The following is a 20,399-nucleotide window of genomic DNA, read 5'->3' on the forward strand; positions in this document are numbered from 1 at the left end:
TGAATTATGAAAACACATCGCTACGAAAAGGTAGGTAGGGATCTAATCCAAACGCTCAGCTGTTTGCGAGCATAATCTTAGGTACCACTACCTACTAACTAATATCAACAAACACATTGTACGTAGGTAAGTTCAACCCAAAGTTTTATTCGTGTTTTAAATCGAATGATGTAAAATTTTGTTTCCTATTTGAATTAAGTCGTTACTATTAACCATTAATTAGTAACTGACTATAAGTTTACTTATTATTCTGCGCCATAGGTACAGTATTTATCAGTTGATTCATAATAGCTAATGAATTATGATGTATTAATTAAATTTTATTGGCATCCTGCTGAATACGTAAAACAACCAATTTCAAACTTAGAATCGTAAGATCGGGATAATAAACACACATAGGTAAGTAGGTAGTCCAAGCGCTCAGCTGTTTGCGGGCGTGATGTTAGATAAGTAGTTTACTAACGTATTCTGTCTACCTAGATACATTCAGTTCAAAGTTTTAAATCTAAAAATGGTTTCATCCGCATAACCTACGTACGTACTACGTACCTATCACCTACTTTATTGTTAGTTTGTTATTGCCTAACTAATTTCTAACAATTAGTATACTACTTACCTACTTATTATCATTTCATGTATGTTCCTGCGGTAGTTATCAGCTGATTCATCGTAGGTACTAGTTAAGTAATGATTTACTTATTACGTCTTATTGCAATCCTGCTGAATATCGCTCAGCTGTTTGTTTCATTTTTGTGTGTTGGAACAATTTCTTTAAATTCATCGATCCTATTGATGCGTTCTTAATCCGATCTAAAATAAACTAGTTTCTGCTAGCGGTCTAGCTATTTAATCAGAATATCGCAGTGGCGGGCAACAACCGATACCATAACGAGTCGCGGGTTCGATTCCAGCATGGAACAACTCTGTATAAGTACCTAATCCACAATTTGTTGTATCGGGTCTGGGTGAGACGTAGTTATGTGAATTCAGTAGTTATGTAAAAATTGATATTTAGAGAGCCAAAACTACTAATGTAATTTGAAAGTTAATATCAAAATACGCATTGTACGAGTAGGTAAGTGTCCAAATGTTTATTCGTGTTTTAAATCGGTGGATTATAAAATTGTCGGTCAGTGGGTAGCCTTAGGGGCGGATTTGTCTTTCCTATTTATGCATTGATATTCCGCATACATACCTACGATAGTTACCAGCTGATCAGCTGATTCGTAATAAGTACATACTAAATGCGTTTCCTATTGGTGTAACTAATAAACAATTTCAAACTTAGTAATGGGCCAGTGGGTATCCTTAGGGACGGAATGTACAAGTAAATAAATTACATAAATATCTACCTGTGTCACTCGGAGTCCGGAGATTTTGTTCGTCTTCGTAATCTACCTATGCACAGTAACATAGGTATGCACTACGTCACTGATTGACTATTGTAACACTAAGACACTTATTTTGAATGTGTTTCAAGCACTAAACTTCTTACAGTCACTGGGTAATAGTCAGCATACGTAATTGTCATGCCTGTGTAGGTATTTTCTGGTTAAGACGAACATTTGAATAACTCGACGGAGAATTTTTCTACCGGTGGCGGGAAAGTAAACTACCTAGACTAAGTGTCTGTTATCATCATAAACACTAAACTTTGATAATTAATAAGACGGGAGTTCAAGGTCATGCATAAGAAATTTCGCAAGCGACTGCCACCGGCAGTGCCAAAACATAAACTGAATGCGTGTGCGTGCGCGCCACAGGGTGAGGGTGCTAGGGGGCGGAGCTTGTGGTGCGTTCGCGTTTCTTATTGGAATTTTAGGGAATTGGTAATAATGTCAAATACGTGTTTGAGTTTGTGTGCGTGTAATGCCGCGTTTTAAGCTAGTTACATAACGTTCGAAATGTGATAGGCGTAGTTCTCACTTACGGATTTGCGAATTTTACAAAAAAAAAAAAAAATTCCCATTTTTTTTATTGATTTGGACTCAGAATCGATAGCCGAGTCACCTCCTTGAATGCGTCTCGTTTTTAAAAATACACCCTGTATAATTACTAGCAAACCCGGCGAACTTCGTTTCGCCACTAATGATTTTCCCTGTTTTTCTACTTTTCTCTTGATTTTTTCCTGAATTTTCTTTGCTATAAACCTCACGGAGCCCGAGACCTTTCCAACGAATGCAAAACCGTGGAAATCGGTTCGTGCGTTCTGGAGTTATAGCGTCAGGAAGGAAAACCCGACTTATTTTTATATTATAGAATATCCTAATGGTGCCTTGTCAATTTATATACTTATTAAAATATTATGTATGTGAGAAAAAAATTACAGTTATTTGAACAAAGAAGCGTTAGGGAACAGAGAGTGAAGAAAGTTCCCTAAGAAAAGGAGAATCCTCCGACCAGGCGAGGTGATCGTGCCTGGCGGGCTTTCTGCCCGACTGTTGATCGTTGCGATTGTCTATCCATGTTTATTCGCATGTAAACTTCACATGTGCGATGCAGGATATTTATGACGTCATCCGTTGATTTGCTCCCCGATAGTCTATGTGCGACTTCTGTCATCTGTCACTTGTCAAGTGTCGTCAAAAAGCGATAGACATAATTTTAATACTCGAAGTAAAAACAAGATAGCTATACCGCAATGTCGACTGTCCAAGGTACAGAAATCCGTATCCTCCTTCTGCGAAGCAGTTATGCTAGCTAAGGAGGAGACAGGGCGCGTGAGAGAACAAACCTCCTCACGCCCCAGCCGTCGCGAGAGACACTCCGGGCGTCAGGGATCGCGTGACGATCTCCGGCCACCGTAAGTGCGGGCCTGCGGACGGCGAGCAAGGGTAGCTCACCGCCCGACCAGAACCAGACCCGTGCGTGCGGCGCGTTGCGTTCTGTGCGCGCCTCAGACCAACACAGATGGGGCCCAGTAGGGCTGATGCCTGATCCGGTGCTGCGGAGTACCTAGCGGGCTTACTGTGGCTCCGGATCGACAAGCAGGAGTAGGAACGGGGTGGTTTTTAGTCAGTAAGAGTCTGACACTCGCCTTGCCCTGGCGAGAGAAGCCGTAGGATGATTATCCCCCCTTAAAAAAAATAAAAAACATTTTTTTTTTTTTTTATTAAAATTTATTTATTTTCCACCATTAATACAGACATTGGTCTTAAAACTAAGCTTATATAATAATTATCAATATTATAATAAATAAACGTAGTTTATTAATGACGGAACTATTTCCCACTGCGACATCTTCTAACATGATCATAAGCTACATTATAAATATTGCTCGATCGCTGTTGAGGTTCACTCGGTTTTGGTTTGCATTGCAAATAATTTACTTCCTCGTAGCGATGGTAATAAGGTATAGAATAGTCTGAAGTTTTCGGAACGTCATAATTTGGTTGTATAGTGGAATTTTCACTGTAACATGAGTCGTTCATCGATTCAGGTATTGGAGTCATTTCATTTTCTTCTTTAAGACCATTGTAAGGCGTCTGTAATGAAAATATTATGTTTATTAATAATACTAGCTTCTCCCACGATTGCTCGCGCTCTTTTAAGGTACGCATCGCACGCGCCGCACGCAACGGATTTTACTTTGTCTTGTATAGAAACTCATACAACTGCGTCCACTGATCCGCATCGTACGGACCGCATCATCAGTAATGACATGCGATGCGTACTGATGACGTCATACGGAATGCGAACAATGCGTACGATGCGGGTCTATAGACGCTTACCTTTACGGGGTTAGGTTAGATTAGCAGATTTACAAAAAAATATGATACACACTTTTATTGATTAGTCGCTGTCTACTCTATAAATTAAGGAATAACTCCATACAAACTCTCTCCCCCATATTTTAGGAAAGTTGGAAAGAGATAAAAGGTAGTCTTTGTCACTCTCCATCAATTCAACTATTTCCACTGTGTAGTGGTTGGATGCGTAGACCTGAAGATCGAGCTCAGTGGCGTGCCATTGAGGAGGCCTATGTCCAGCAGTGGACGAGAATAGGCTGATGATGATGATGATGACACAGAGTTGCTTCAGAGTGGGAGTCGAACCCGATACCCGTTGCACGGCAGCTGGTTGCCCAGCCATCGCACCAACCGTGCAGTCAATATAATGCAATACTCTGCCACAGCGGTTTTTTTACGTCTTCAACAAGTTATTGTGTTGGGTCTAGGTTCGATGCCAGTATTTGTAAATGCACCCTCGGTACAATCCTACAATGGGGCGCGCTTCAAAGAGCCATCAGACCACCACAGATGGGGCCCAGTAGGGCTGATGCCTAATCCGGAGCTGCGGACTGCCTAACGCTTATACCAGGGCACCGGTTCGAAAAGCAAGAATAGGAACGGGGTGGATTTTACTCAGTTTTAGTCAGTAAGAGTCTGACACTCACTCTCGCCTCGCCCAGGTGAGAGAAGTCAATGGATGATTATCTTTATATATATTTGTGTGTGTTCAAGGGGATCTGAGAATGGTTTAGATTCACAATTTTGTCCGCTAGACAATGTTTTTTTAATTAATTTTTAATTTATTAGTAGTTGTTGATTTTGGAATGTTTTACATTGGATCCGACAAATTTTCAAATTAAAGACGTGTAGACAGGACGACGTCTGTCGGGTCCGCTAGTAAATAAATAAATAAATAATGGGTAACTACTGTTATTAAAAATCCCATAGATACCTCAGCATTATTTGATCTTCGCAGTATTTTCCGACTGTAGACTATGCCCACAACAGTGATTATTAATAGAAGAACAGATATACATCCAATTATTATGATGAGGTTACTTGATATATCTGAAAAAAAAACCAAATATTTATAATTATACTATCGGCTTACTCACGTAACTGTTTGATGAGGAACTCGACTAGTTTCAAGCCATGCTAGAAGCTCATTCATGAGTTGCATTCCGCGAATCAGTTATCTACTTACGTAACCGATGACATAATAATTAATCTAGTATGTCTCACGAAAGTTATAATAAAATCATAACAATATATATTCATTGTACTCTTATACACTATGGAGATCACTCATATGATTCAAATGAAACTACAAGTAGTACTCGTCCACAGAAGCATAAAACAACTAAATACATATTTCAACGAAATCCGAAAGTTGTAAAATGAATTTTTCAAACAAAATAAATCAAGTATTAAATTCTGTGGGATCAGCTTCAAGTTTGTTAACCACAGAAGAGCTGTAATGTTGTAGGTTGTCTAGGAATGTTACGGACATGCGACGCGGCTGTTATAAACAGTTGACCGAGCGACCATTTGTAAACAGTGTTCAGGTTATCACAAAGAGAATAATGCACTTTTTGGCTTAACTACTGGGCCTTTTCGCTCATTTTTCGTATAAGTACTGTCAGCCAAGATGATTCCCCAACAACCCTTAAATTCCTAACTCCCAAAAGGCCAGCAAAGGACTTGTAATGCCTGTGGTGTTTCGGGTGTCTATAGGCAAACAATTGCTTACTATCAGGTGATCCGTCTGCTCGTCTACCGGCCTGTAACATAAAACAAGAGTTTGTAAAATAATACTTACCATCATTATTATAAAGCTGATATATGTTAGACGGAGTATATTCAGTTATAAAATAGACCCTATAGATGTATTTGTCGTAGGGTTCCACAGATATATACTCGCAGTCCAAGTAAGAATTATTCAAGCCCAAATGTAAATTAATCATGAGAGATGTAGAATCATATACGGCTTTCGATTTGTTGCCTGAAAAAAAAAACAAAGTTGTGTACCCTTAGTACGAGTTTGCTATACATTTAAAGTAATCTTTAGGGCTACTCCTGTTCTCGAATACGAAGTTTCGTTTAAGCTTTGTTTTATTGATTTACTAATAGAATTACTTACTTAAAATAACGTTTTATTTTTAATTTCATATCAAAACCTATTTATTTATCTTCATTTCATTCGTTCATTTATGTTCACGAAAGTTCGCAATAAATAGAATTGCAGTATGAAATCTGCGAAGTTTCGGACGAAACTACGTTTTTCGTTGAATTAGAGTAGGCACCCTAGACTGCACGGTTGGTGTGGTGGCTGGGTGACCGGCTGACGCGCAACGTGTAGCGGGTTCGATGATTCCTGTATGGAGCAACTCTTTGTGTAATCCGTCTCAGGTATCCGGTAAGTGAATGGGCCGGCTCGACCGGAGTGATACCACGGCCTCACAGAAAACCGACGTGAAACAACGCTTGCGTTGTGTTGTGTGAGTGAGGTTACCGGAGGCCCAATTCCCCCCTTCCCAATCATCCCAATCCCCGATTCCCGAACAACAACCCTTAAATTCCTATCTCCCAAAAGGCCGGCGCGTCCATCAGCGGCGGCGATTGCTTACCATCAGGTGATCGGTACACACCGGTATACACCGGTGTTCCATAAAAAAGCCGGAACTGTGTTTGCTCTGTTTATTATGCACACACACACACAACTTCACGCCTTTTATCCCCGAAGGGGTAGGCAGAGGTGCACATTACGACACGTAAGGCCGCTATACAATGTACACCCACTTTTCACCATTTTGTGTTAAAGTCCCATGTAATAGGGGGTGAGCCTATTGCCATATCCTGGACACAATTCCAGACTCCGTGCTTCTACCGAGATTTTTTTTCGAAAATCCGAAAAAAGCCCAGTAATACATTGCCCGACCCGGGAATCGAACCCGAGACCCCTTGTGCGGCAGTCGCACTTGCGACCACTCGACCAACGAGGCCATTTATTATGACCATTTTGATTTTTACCTGTTTGCGAAAAAATTAGTTGAACTTTCCCCCGTTTCTCTGTGTTCAAACATGTCGCATAAATGGATGTGTTTTCTACAAATATGTAGTTTGCGAAGCCATCGTAGTGACTTGATATGTTGTTGTAGGTAAACTCCATGCGCTTGTCATTTATTATCATTCGTACTCTTTCTGAAAAATAAATAAATATACATATACAATCAATTAAAATACAGTCAGTGTTTTTTTCACCAATTTTTTACATGTGTACATTGTATCATTCATTACATCCCATTATTGAACTCTAAAAAAAAATGTGTGTGTGTGTGTGTAAAAAAATGCAAAAAAAAATAATTAAACAAAATGACTTTGATTCTAAAGTAGGTGTTTCTTATTATGGTTTCTTATTTAACACCGACCTCCGAAATACAAGTAATTTTGACCATTTCAGTTTTCTTTTTACCCGACTGCGTCAGAAGGAGGGTTAAGTTTTTTACCCATTTTCTTCAGTGAAGTCGGTTTTTATTTGTAAAACGTTTGCGACAATTTGTCCCATTTGCGACCACTCGACCAACGAGGCAGTTTCAAACTTTTACTTAGAAATTATAAGCCCAGGTTTCCTTACGATGTTTTCCTTCACCGTTTGTTCACGGGTTTCATTATAACGCGGAAAAATTCGAATTCGTATTCTCATGCATGAAAAGGGTCTTAGACCTTTGGACCATCACGACGTATTTTAAAGTAACCTTTATGCTTTTTTTTGAGGGGGAAAATCATCCAATGACTTTTCCTACCATGGGCGACGCGAGAGGGAGTGTCAGACTCTAATTGACTAAAAACCGCCCCGATCCTACTCCCGATTTTTTAACCGTAGTCCGAAGTGCCTAGAGGGGCAACCCGCTAGACAGTCTGCCCTTAAGCAACCTATTCACTCGGGCTTTGAAGACACCCAGGTTATACCCATCAGGAAACACAGACTCCGGCGAGGAGTTCCACTCCCTAGCAGTTCGCACAAGGAAGCTTGAAGCGAAGCGCTTCGTGCGAGTGGGTGGGATATCTACCATGAAGCGGTGGTGCTTCGCCGATTGTCTTGTGGTTCGATGATGGAAAGGACTAGGGGGAATCAAGTTATGCAATTTTACTTACTTGCACCCTTCACGTGTAAATTTAACTTAATACGTTTAACGTCTTTATTCTTCAGAGTATCATTCACGGGAATCATTCCCATAGAAGGGTTGTCCACATATATCACACATTCCCACAACGTACTCATGATTCTAGTCACATTTGAAACCTGAAAAAAAAAACATAATTTTTATAATGTTTCCTCATCGAAAACTGACGTGAAACAACGCTTGTGTTGTTTCGTTGTGTGAGTGAGATTACCGGAGGCCTAATTCCCCCCTTTGTAATCTTCCCAATCCCCGATTCCCTAACAGTCCTTAAATTCCTAACCCCCAAAAAGGCCGGCAACGGCGGCGATTGCTTACCAGCAGGTGATGTGTCTCTTTAAAAAAATGCTTTCATTCTGGCAAAGAATTCCACTCCCTAGCAGTTCGCACAAGGACTATATGTGCTGTTGCAGACCAAAATCTACCCCAAATATCATCCCAGTTCCTTCAGCCGTTTTGACATGAATGAGTAACAGGCATACACATAAACTCAAATTGTTGGCACTTTTTATACACTTTTTTATACATTTTGTATAAGTATAACATGTATTTTTTTTATTCCCTATAACTCTAGGGTATGATTGACACCATATCAAAGAATCGACTGACTGAACTGACGTCATCCTTTTTTTTACCCGACTGCGCCAGAAGGAGGGTTATTTATACAAATAATTCGACAAAATCACGATTATTAATGTACGGTACGTGAAATATGACAACGTCGCATTTTCTACTCGTTTATCAATGAAACTTAGTAAACTCATAGAGAGTCTATTTTGTACAGTTTGAAAAACAAAACAAGGTTTTTTATTATAAATCAAATGCATTATTAATATCTATAATCCATTTGATTTCTCCCACCTTAGGCGAGGCGAGAGGGAGCTCCTGCTTTTCGAGCCGGAGCCCCGGTAAACCCGCTAGGTAGTCCGCAGCTCCGGATCAAAACAAAACTAGGTAGGTTCATAATTTAGTTATGATCGATGATATCTCCGAAACTATGCATTTTTGGACCACCTTTTCTTGGAGTTTTAATATTATTTTTAACTAAAGAAGTTATGGGACATAAAAAAAAAACACGTTGTATAATGAGTAAGGTTAGTAAGATAATATTGTACTTACATATACACACGAATTATTAATAGCAGGCGGTAGAATTTTTTCTAAATTAGAATCATGTCGATAATTATTGTAACACCTGCAAGACATAGGAAACTGCATTAACAAAAAAATCACGGTTTACATACACGGCCTCACATACAACCGACGAGAAACAACGCTTGCGTTGTGTTTCGTTGAGTGAGGTTAATTTCCCCCTTTTCAATCTCCCCAATCCCCGATTCCTCAACAACCCTTAAATACCTAACTCCCAAAAGGCCGGGAATGCACTTGTATTTACCCGACTGCGCCAGAAGGAGGGTTATGTTTTTCGAGAGTATGTATGTATGTATGTATGTATGTTTTGACTTGAGAGGTGTCGTTAGATTCGTATTTACTGTGAGAGTGACACTGGATATATTAAAATCATGAATAAATATTATGAAGACTTAGAATGACTTTTCTAGAATGGGTCCCGACTGCTTAAATTTTTCTTGTATTCTTGTTTTAGGGTTTTTTCATTTTCATGTTATAAAGAAACGCAGTCGGGTTTTTTAGTTTTTTAAATTACCTTTTTTTATTATTATTTTTCTATGAGGAGTTAATTATGTCAGTTTATTTTATTTGATTGGGTTAAAAATGTACATATGCTTAATACGCTGTCCTGTAGTCATACAGACTTAGTTATAAGTGTGTGTAAAATGTAAATTGTTTAAAGAGCGCTTCTCGCCATCAAACATTACAGTTTACCGAGTCTAGATTTGAGACCACAATTTATGTAATTTTTTTTAATAACATTATTAAAATCTTCTGGCTGCCGTGCAACATTTAGCGGGTTCGATTCCCGCACGGAGCAACTCTTTGTGTGATCCACAAATTGTTGTTTCGGGTCTGGGTGTCATGTGTATGTGAACTTGAATGTTTGTAAACGCACCCACGACACAGGAGAAAATCCTAATGTGGGGCAATGTATTAAAAAAAAAAAAAGTGACCGTGGGCGGCGGCGATTGCTTACCATAAAAAAAAAACTTACCACCCATGAGTTACGGTGAAATCGTCAAAGTATATGTTCAATGGTTGGTTCTCTTCCACTATATAGGTCTGAGTCCCTACCGTGTCGTGAACACGTACTGTGTTACCATTGTCTGAAAAAAAAACGTAAACCGACTTCAAAATCAAAGTACACTGATAAAAGCTAATCCATACTTAAAATAAATCTAAAAGCTAATCCATATTTGAAATATATTTCCAAAATAACTATCAGCGGGTGATTAGTGATCGATACTGACAATTTTTTGTCTGTCTATCTGTCTGTCTGTCTGTCTGTCTGTATGTTCAGGCATCACGTGAAAACTAACGGTTCGATTTCGATGAAACTTGGTATAATTATACCTTATTATCCTAGGCATAAAATAGGATACTTTTTTTCCTGAAAAAATATGTAGAAAAAAAAACTCTTTATTTTTCAGTTTTATTCTACAGAACGCGAGCTCAACAGCAGTAGCTCAATAGAGGGATCTCCTTGATTATTATGGGCCTCGCCGTATTTGGATCCAATAGATATTTATAAGATATCATTGTCAGAGTTACTCAAAATTGAGAAATAAAACTTCCACGCGAAGACCGACATCCGCGCGGACGGAGTCGCGGGCGGAAGCTAGTCATGAATAAAGATTTTATTTACTTATAATATACACGGATATATAACTAAAAGGGGGTATACATATAAAGTGCACGGTTTCTAGATAACATAACAAACGATACGGGAAAGGTTTTTTAAACTCATGTTTTCATGGAACGAAGTTATGATTTCTTTAATGCGAATTAAAATTAGGTAGATAGGTACAAGGCGATCAGATTTACAGAAGAAATGTTTCGTAATTAGCGAGTGATCCCTGTAGTGTTGTGACACGTTTGTATGATATAAAATCAAGAACCATACGACAGCAAGTATTTGGTACCAATGTTTTTTTAAACATATTTTAAGCTCAAACTTTGTGTAGAGATTCTATTCAACCTGTATACTTCAGTGCTTCTTGATGTATATGTATATGGGTATTTTGTTTCACGCTGTATATAATTTATTATTTATTTTACACTTTATGTATAATCATACAAAAGTGGACTTAATGCCACTGTACGTATTTAATATACGAGTTTAATAACAAGTTTAATGGATGCTTGACTAGGCATTAAAAATTACTAGTGGTCGCCTAGTGGTCGAAATTCGACCATATACGATTTAATTTACAATACCACTTAACATACGTTCAAGGATAATTTTTATTTAACTCAAACTCAAACAAACTCTTTTATAAAACTCTATTCATATGAGACGTCAGAATATCATCGCAATGTCTATTGATTTTGACGTTTTGTCAAATACGATCAGATACTATGCATGTGTGTGTAATGTTTTATTTATTGATTTAATGTACTTTATAAGCATTATTTTTGAAAAATATTAGCATGCTGCACTTCTCCTACACATAAACTATAAGTGTACCAAATTTTATGCTCCTACGTCCGCGCAATTTTCGTAAAAAGCGGTCCAAAGTTTTTGCATCACGTATTAATATATAGATAACCCCAAACTGTCAATTTAATGCTCCTTTAGCGCTAATGACATTTTCAGTCAGTTGCAGAAAACTGTCTTTAAAATCGACATTAGTTAATCCGTCATTATCGCTAATATTCGATTAAATTTAAAGACGTTGCACAAAACTGTTGCGGGTCCCTTTAATGGGACTTTAACTAAAGACGACATTAAAAAGTGTTGCAAGTTAAAACACATATTTAGAATGAACTGATTACGTAGTATTTTTATACTCTGTGGAACTGATTGAATGTAAATTGTCATTAAGGATGGAAGGATGCGAATCCCGCTTCGAAAGAAACCGATTTTTTAAAATAACGATTTATCGATCGTGACTCGATTTATTTCATGTAGTTAAAGGACACTATAAAAATCAATACAATACCATTTGTTACTACTTAGTTACTTGTAAACTAAGACTTAGTTATGAGTTTTTCCAGAGCTAATCACATTTTTTACGTAATACCTATATCTATATTTTGTATTTGATTAAATATCTCTATATTTAATAGAGTAGGCATATGTGTTATTTTAATTAGCTACTATTAAATGTATTTTGTAGTGTCTTAATAGTGGAATACATATAAATATCTAATTTTCTTCTAATTCCCTGAACCGATTCAATTATGTGTTCCGATTTAAAATAGGTATCAACCTTTTTGCTTCGCGGGAATAAAATCGTAGATGACCATTGACCAGCCCTAGTTGTCAATAATGTCATCATGAGCGTTTCTGTCATCTCTGTATTTAGGAAAAATCCTAATTTTTTACGATAAAAATATTTTCAATTGCTTTAATGTGGTGTTGAATTATCTTTCATTGGTATCGTAACACGTATTAAATTTCATTGTTTGTTATTGTTGTGATTAATTGAGAATTGGACTCGTCTCGAGTTTTCCTTTTGTAGAAAAAAAATTCAGTATTATTCATTAACCATGGTATCTGATGCAACACAGGCTGGTTCAGGCAGTATGCATCGCCCTTTTACTAACTTTTTAAGCAAAGAATTAACCAAAGAATGGTATAATATTGCACCCACAGAGGAAGTACGAATTACCCCCATGTGACGGTGGCTTGGTATTTTAGTAAAATAAATATATAATAAAATAAATTAATTTAAAACAAGATAAGTCGTTTTATTTATTCTTAAAAATAACTACTTAATAGTTAACACTTCTTTAGCATTTACCCAGTCTCTATAAAGAACAAGGTATATACATCTATTAATACACCTATTCCCCGAGCATGATATGGAAATACCTAAGGAAGGCCTATGTTTGGCAGGAAGCTGATCTTCGGCAGATCCAGTAGCGAAGAATCACTCACACAATATATGACGAAAATTGCGCGGACGTAGGAGCATAAAATTTGGTACACTTATAGTTTATGTGTAGGAGAAGTGCAGAATGCTAATATTTTTCATAAATAATGCTTATAAAGTACATTAATAATCAATAAATAAATAAATCAATAAATAAAACATTACACACACTACCATGCATAGTAGGGGAAGGTAGGGTAATTGAGAACGGCGGGTAATTGGGAACACGTTGATAAGTCCCACTTCCCCTCCCCGTATCCCGTCTCGCGGCTATTCGAGGTATGCTTCCCCCGCCCCTAAGTGCGCAAGCGACAGTGGGAACTGGAGGATGCACGCATCTTGACACAGTGAGTCAAATGTTTTTATTGCATTTTTGTTATAAATTTTGTGTTTTCATACATTAGATGCCAATGTCATATTTTTGAGTACAATGACACCATATTTTGTAAGTTTATTTCATGGATAATCCGTTTTAAAATTTTACGTGTTATAGGATTCACTTATAATGCTATCGAAGGTCGCGACCATTTTTATTCAAATTATCGACTGCCGGTAATTAGGAACGGTGGGTGGCGGGTAATTGGGAACGTTCATATTTACAATTTATTTTTATATTTTTATTACAATACATTTTTTTTAGATGAGGCGTGACGTTGATGCAACCAGACTGAACCAGACACCACCAGTTCAAATATCAGATTTACATGACCACGATAAAGCTTTGGGCACATGTGCAATGCACTTCCAGAGAGACCAGCAAAAGTTACGTGTGTGATATGTGTCATGAAATGAAAAAATATTTTTTCCGTTATAAGCAGACAGATAAATAATGTTTTTAAGTTTTAATAAAAGTTGATTCCTTTTTTAAGAGAAAATACTGTTTTTTTGCCTTTTAAGTTAAGTGTTCCTAATTCCCCCACCTTCCCCTATCGTATTTGACAAAACGTCAAATTGACAGACATTGCGATGACATTAAAAGAAGAAGAAATGAAAAGAGGTTTCTCATTGAAGGAGGTTAATATAATGAAGAGGTTTGGTTATTCATGATGCGCCGGAATATATTAATTTGAATTTTACAAAACGAATAGCAATTCGTTAAATAAAAATTATCCTTGAACGTATGTTAAGTGGTATTGTAAATTAAATCGTATATGGTCGAATTTCGACCACTAGGCGGCCACTAGTATCAATAACTATGTGAGGCCATCAATAGCTCTATTTCTTCGAGTTTCAGTTTCTAAATTGAGTATCTCGCAAATGCGTAAAGCTTTAGAAATCCTGTATCTCACACGAAACTCTTCTCCGTCATGTTTTTCAAATAAATTTATCCTATCTGGTACACGACGTCGTCGTGGAAGGAGTGAATAAAGATGATAGGCTTGAAAGGGACATTATAAATAATACTGTAATAAAGTAAAAAAATATTACTAGCACTATTTACAAAAGAATTGAGAGTTTAATAACAAGTTTAATGGATGTTTGACTAGGCATTAAAAATTATAACCCCAAACTGTCAATTTAATGCTCCTTTAGCGCTAATGACGTTTTGTGCAACGTAAAAAATAGGCTAAAGTCCCGATTTGACGTTTCTTTAATTAAAGTTAATCCGGCATTAAAATGAGAGAGAAATACTATTTTGTGCAACACTTTAAAGCTTCATTAATATTTAAAGTCACTTTAAAAATTTAATGATCGTTTCTGCAACGGACTGTAAAAGTAATAGATAGATAAATAAGTGATTGTTTTAGCTACTTACTGTTAATGTAGATTAAGCCATTGGTGTAGGAAATAAGTGTTAGAATTAATAAACTGTTAATGTAACACATTTCTGAGGTTGCACTGTGCAAAATTTAACTTCACTGTGTTTCCCTCTCATTGTATAAAGGTTTTACCTCAATTATATGTAATGCTACCATAATTTATGTAGTTTAAAGGAAAATTCCAATTTCCTCATTCCTAAATGTAGCACTCTGCGAAAATAGCATATCTCCATAAAAGTCTGTTTTGTATAGCACCTACAATATAATAATATTATTATATGTAGGTAATAAAATTGCGGACAAAATGAAAAATATAAATAACAATTATTTATTTAAATAATAACTGAAAATCTTATGACTGCTATTACGAACTAAAAAAAATGTAATAGGTCATATTATAATATACATAGAAAGAAAAAAAGAAAATCAGTTATAGGAACTATATGTAGATTCATATTTTTTTACGCACGACTTAACTTCATTTTAACTTGAGTAATATACCTAAAACTTCTTCCTAAATCTGAAAAAAACGCTATGCTGTAAAGTCCATTAAAATTGGTTCAGTCAAACGCGAGATTATCACGCACAAACATATATACATATAATAAAGTTCAAATTGCAAACCTCCTTTTTTTCAAAGTCAAAGTCAAAATTATTTACTTCAAATAGACCGGGACGTCAGAGCAAATATTATAATATTTAAAAAATATGTCTGTCAGTCTGTCGGTCAGTCCTCTAGTTGCTCTATTTGCTTGTTCCAAACTGTAGATTCCTATGGAGAAGAACGAGCAAGAAACTTCGTTTTGAAGTCGGTTAAGGCTCTAGATAGACAGACTGCATTTCAACTACAAATTGCAATTCAAAGGCAGTTTGAATGCAGTTGACACGACTTCAATGGGACCGCAAGCCAACCGTGCAGTCTAGCATTATGTGAACTGCACACCGACTGCACGCAGACTGCAATTCAACTGCAATCGGACTGCACGTTTGATTTTCAGCCCTATTGCAGTCGTGTCAACTCATTCTCCAACTCATTTTCCATCATCGAACCACAAGACTATCGGCGAGGAGTCACTGTTTCATGGTAGATATCCCACCCACTTGCACGAAGCGCTTCGCTTCAAGCTTCCTTGTGCGAACTGCTAGGGAGTGGAACTCCTTGCCGGAGTCTGTGTTTTCTGATGGGTACAACCTGGGTGTCTTCAAAGCCCGAGTGAATAGGTTGCTTATGGGCAGACGTGCTCCATCGTAGGCCGCATCATCACTTACCGTCAGGCGAGATAGCGGCCCAACGTCGACCCAATAAATATTAAAAAAAAATTGCTTATTAATACTATCGTGTCCTTACCAAAATCATGGCCACAATGGGATTTTAGTTTCAGTCTCGATGTTATTTAGGGAAAATATTAATTATCCTTATATATGTACGAGTATATAACTGCGAATTATATGGTGGGATGAACCCAATAATTATAGGCTGGTTTTTATCTTACTAGTGCTCAGTAAAGTGTTTGAAAAACTGACGCTTACTCAGATGCGTATTACCCAAGTGTGGGAGAGCCATGCTTCGGCACGAATGGGCCGGCTCAACCGGAGTGATACCACGGCCTCACAGAAAACCGACGTGAAACAACGATTGCGTTGTGTGAGTGAGGTTACCGGAGGTTAAAATCCAATTTCCAATCTTCCTAATCCCCAATTCTACAAAATCCCTTAAATGTTTAACCCCCAAAAGGACCCCACAACGCACTTGTAACGCCTCTGGTGTTTCAAGTGTCCATGAGCGGTGGCGATTGCTTACCATCAGGTGATACGTCAGCTCGGTGCAATATTAAATTTGAATTGGTGGAAAAAAACATACATATAACATATAATTAATTTCTTTATTCATTTTATTATTACATTACATTATTATTTATTTATTATTATCAATTATTCACAATAATACTTTTCTTAAGATCACATTTTCGTTTTTGTACCCTTATTTTATTTTAACCCTCAAACAGGTAAAAGGGGTAAAAATGGAAAAGCTTTAAAAAAACGAATATCCAGTTTAGCCAATCAATTTTGAGTTCTACTACGAATGGAATAGGACACATAATAGTAATTTATTTTTATTTATTGCGAAAATATTATTGATTTCAAGAAAATTCTTAAGTCAAAGTATTAGAACTCATTATTGCTTGGATAAACTGTAAATGACAGTAGATGAAAATTCATTCAAATGTAATCAGTATTGCTTTCTTTATCTAATATGATCCACAGAATTTTTTTTTTTTTATTTTAATGTCCGTCTTGTAGATTATTTTAAAACATTAGACACGTATTTTTTATTTTCTTACGAAAACAAATACTTGCGAGGATATATCGATTTGAAACATCGCGTGACGTCACTTCTAGGCACGTTTTATACGTAGAAATGACGTGTAATTCTAGACCATAATCTACCCCTGTTCCAAATTTCATCCCGATCCCTTCAGCCGTTTTGGCGTGATTGAGTAACAAACATACATACAAATTAGTATTAGTAAGATTATGTATTTTTTAGAATTTTCGGTCTAGTTTTTTAGCACAAAATCTATAGATTCATTCCCTATTATAAATAGGGATATATTTATATATCTCCGTCTACCCCACCGGTGAATTTTAATGCTAAAGATAATTAAAGATATTTTATTACAATAAGGTGAAAATTACGTATCTTGGCATTTTATTTTGTAAAAATATAAATTTTACTGAACATTTTCGTTTCCATATTTTGATATTCTATCTCTTTCGCTCTTAATACGAGTGAAGAGGATAGCAAATAGTGTAATTTTTTAAAGAATTTAATTAGGTATTTGTTTTTTCTATTAAACAGGAGTGATTGGTAAAATAGAGCTCATTAAAACCAACAACATAATATGCTCAACATGAAACATATTTAATTTTATTACAACTTTCGTGAGACATACTAAATTAATTATTATGTTATCGGCTTACTCAAGAAGATAACATAAGCAACGTCACGCCTTTTATCCCTGAAGGGGTAGGCAGAGGTGCTCATTACGACATGTAATGCCGCTATACACCCACTTTTCACCATTTGTGTTACAAGTCCCATGTAATAGGGGGTGAGCCTATTGCCATATACTGGACACAATTCCAGACTCCGTGCTACTACTAAGAAATTTTCGAAAAGCCGAAAACACCCCAGTAATACTTCGCTCGACCCGGAAATCGAACCCGAGACCCCTTGTTCGGCAGTCGCACTTGCGACCACTCGACCAACGAGGCAGCCGATAACATAATAATTAATAAAACATATTTTTATGTGTTTATTTGTTATTAAAAAGGTGTTCAATATAAAAATATTTCTTTTAATTATTATATGAAAAATGTTTCTATTCAATAACTGAAAAGAGACGCACGATATAACATTGACGCCATGCTTAAAGAGTATAAGTGCGAGTGAGATAGAGATAGATATACACCCACTCCGTCACCCTTTATTGCACATATCAGACATTTTTTTAATCTAACATATTTTTTAATTCTGTACAAAGGTTAGCGTCCACAGCGCATCGTACGCATTCCGTATGACGTCATCGATACGCATCGTATGTAGGCATTGCCGATGATGCGGTCCGTACGATGCGGATCAGTGGACGCAGTTGTATGAGTTTCTATACAAGACAAACTAAAATCCGTTGCGTGCGATGCGTACGATGCGGGCCTGTGGACGCTTAACTTTAAAAGTTATTTAATTTCATCGAAAACAAAAAAAATAACACTTTCTATGTCTACCAAGCGTGAGGTATGTAGCTTCGATTTTCAGTTCGGACAGTTTTCTTTTTTTAATTCATTTTGAAAATAATATTAAATAACAATATTGGAATATAAAAATGGCTGGTGTTATATAATAGGCTCACCTATTACAGTATGATACATAACACTAAAAATACATTTTAAAGTATGAAAAAAATTGTGATGTATTTTTTTTATAGTCTACGGGTCCCATAACCAAAAGATGTTTTTGAGATCCTATTTTTGGAGGTCTTTTTGAGGTGTGGATGAAAATCATCCAATGACTTCTCTCGCCAGGGCAAGGCGAGAGGGAGTGTCAGACTCTTACTGACTAAAAACCACCCCGTTCCTACTCCTGCTTTTCGAACCAGAGCCCCGGTAAACCTAGGTAGTCCGCAGCTCCGGAATTTTTTTGGAGGTCAGGAAAGTACTTAAAGCCTGGTCCTAAGCCTGACCTCTCTCCGATCGTGTCGGTCTGCCGTCCCATCGGGTTCAGAGAGTGAGGGAACAGAGAGTGCACCTGTGTTTGCGCACACACTTGTGCACTATAATATCTCCTGCGTAGTGGGTTAGTTTAGTTAGACAGACTGGCCATCATGATCAATGAAAATTGATTAATATATATTTTATGCTTTTTCAAAAAATATGTTCTATCATAGCAGTTATAACAACAAAAATATTTTTATAACAGTAACGAATGTAGTTGCTTGCTCGTTCTTCTCCATTCGAAGCTACACTTTGGAACGAGCACCTAGCTTCACTGACGGACGGACTAACAGACTATTGTTTATTTCTTTCTTTGTTGACCTTTCTAAAGTAGGTACCTAAGAATATGGTTTAATTGGAATAAATGATTTGACTATGACTTTGACTTTGAAAAAATAGGGATCTCATAAACTATTTCAACGAATTGTTTTTGTTCGAAAATGTCTTATAATAAATCTATGGAGTACCTAGTTTCAATTTGGGACCCGAAGACTCATCAGGAGAAATTTTGACCATTTTTTCCAAAAAATCAATGTAATTCAAGAAAACAATGACAGAACAATAAATAAAGTGAAGCTACTAATAAGTTTCCAAGCATTATAGGAAAACCGATTTTCAAAAATTGTACAAATGTGAAGCGGTAACCATGTTGTTCTGCCACTCCTGCGCATACCACGTTTGCGCTCGCACCAATTAAAGTGCCGTTACCTGTAACAAAAAAAAAATGGATTAACATTATAAAATCTATAATATAAAAATAAGTCGGGTTTTCCTTCCTGACGCTATAACTCCAGAACGCACGAACCGATTTCCACGGTTTTGCATTCGTTGGAAAGGTCTCGGGCTCCGTAAGGTTTATAGCAAAGAAAATTCAGGAAAATATGAAAATTCTGTTTACGAATATGAGCCTCTAGCATGGCTTAAAACTAGTCGAATTTCTCGTCAAACATTTACATGAGTTAGCCGATAACATAATAATTAATTTAGTATGTCTCTCTCTGTCAAAAACCACCCCGTACCTACTCCTTCTTCGAATCGAACCTCTGTTTTAATGAAAGATAGAGATTGCCAGATTTTTGCTGACTAAAACCGCGCTCTTACTCCTACTTTGAACCACGGCCCCGGTAGCCTGGTGGGTCTTTCGCAGCTCTGGTTCTTCTTGACGCTAAAGTTTTAAGTCTCTTACCTCCAAGACAGGCTCCGAAGCTGAGTGCCCAGGCGAGGGGAGCGAGTGGCAGACCCAGCCCGGCCGGGTCAGCCATCGCTGCTGTCACTCGCACCATCATCGTGGACAGCGGTATATTGTCCACGAATGCTGACGCTATACCTGATACCTGAAAGTGTGAGGGCTCATACTGAAATCACGCTTTTTTGTAAATAATTAATTTATGTAGGGTATGTAAGGAATATTAAAATCCCCTATTTTAATATTCCTTTCGTATT

General features: G+C 37.0%; 2 protein-coding genes and 2 long non-coding RNA genes across 13 annotated transcripts in view; 1 reads left to right on the forward strand and 3 right to left on the reverse strand.

Moving 5' to 3' along the window:
• Nucleotides 1-3,096: 3,096 nt before the first annotated feature.
• On the reverse strand, nt 3,097-14,840 carry LOC118280320 (uncharacterized). The gene is made up of 8 exons (XM_035600288.2): nt 14,681-14,840; nt 10,041-10,152; nt 9,032-9,107; nt 7,887-8,034; nt 6,762-6,932; nt 5,551-5,733; nt 4,684-4,799; nt 3,097-3,485 (listed from the first exon to the last, which is right to left on the reverse strand). The coding sequence occupies exons 1-8, from the start codon at nt 14,748-14,750 to the stop codon at nt 3,222-3,224; spliced, it is 1,140 nt and encodes a 379-aa protein (XP_035456181.2). The 5' UTR covers nt 14,751-14,840; the 3' UTR covers nt 3,097-3,221.
• Nucleotides 14,841-15,762: 922 nt separating this feature from the next.
• Nucleotides 15,763-20,399, forward strand: part of LOC126912043 (uncharacterized) — a 121,579-nt gene continuing 116,942 nt past the window's right edge. Inside the window, exon 1 of the long non-coding RNA XR_007706659.1 lies at nt 15,763-15,905. This is a non-coding gene — a long non-coding RNA (uncharacterized LOC126912043). The remainder of the gene's footprint in view (nt 15,906-20,399) is intronic.
• The window catches only part of LOC126912053 (uncharacterized), a 192,262-nt gene continuing 188,411 nt past the window's right edge, over nt 16,549-20,399 (reverse strand). For both annotated transcript variants that reach the window (XR_007706671.1, XR_007706670.1), the window contains exon 2: nt 16,549-18,854. This is a non-coding gene — a long non-coding RNA (uncharacterized LOC126912053). The remainder of the gene's footprint in view (nt 18,855-20,399) is intronic.
• The window catches only part of LOC118280497 (P protein-like), a 48,357-nt gene continuing 44,506 nt past the window's right edge, over nt 16,549-20,399 (reverse strand). For all 9 annotated transcript variants that reach the window (XM_035600570.2, XM_050702112.1, XM_050702109.1 and 6 more), the window contains 2 exons: nt 20,143-20,290; nt 16,549-19,664 (listed from right to left, as the gene is read on the reverse strand). In XM_035600570.2, the coding sequence (XP_035456463.2) occupies nt 19,486-19,664; nt 20,143-20,290 (327 nt within the window). In that variant the 3' untranslated portion in view covers nt 16,549-19,485. The remainder of the gene's footprint in view (nt 19,665-20,142; nt 20,291-20,399) is intronic.

This window comes from Spodoptera frugiperda, chromosome 21 (assembly GCF_023101765.2).
Source record: "Spodoptera frugiperda isolate SF20-4 chromosome 21, AGI-APGP_CSIRO_Sfru_2.0, whole genome shotgun sequence".
In the NCBI taxonomy this organism is placed as follows: Eukaryota; Metazoa; Arthropoda; class Insecta; order Lepidoptera; family Noctuidae; genus Spodoptera; species Spodoptera frugiperda.

Coding starts and splice junctions, on each gene's coding strand:
- LOC118280320 (XM_035600288.2), bottom strand. CDS start 14,750: ATGTGTTACATTAACAGTTTATTAATTCTAACACTTATTTCCTACACC. Junction 8,035..9,031: donor TTAATAATTCGTGTGTATAT/GTAAGTACAATA, acceptor TTTTTTTTTCAG/GTTTCAAATGTGACTAGAAT. Junction 4,800..5,550: donor TCAGCTTTATAATAATGATG/GTAAGTATTATT, acceptor TTTTTTTTTCAG/ATATATCAAGTAACCTCATC.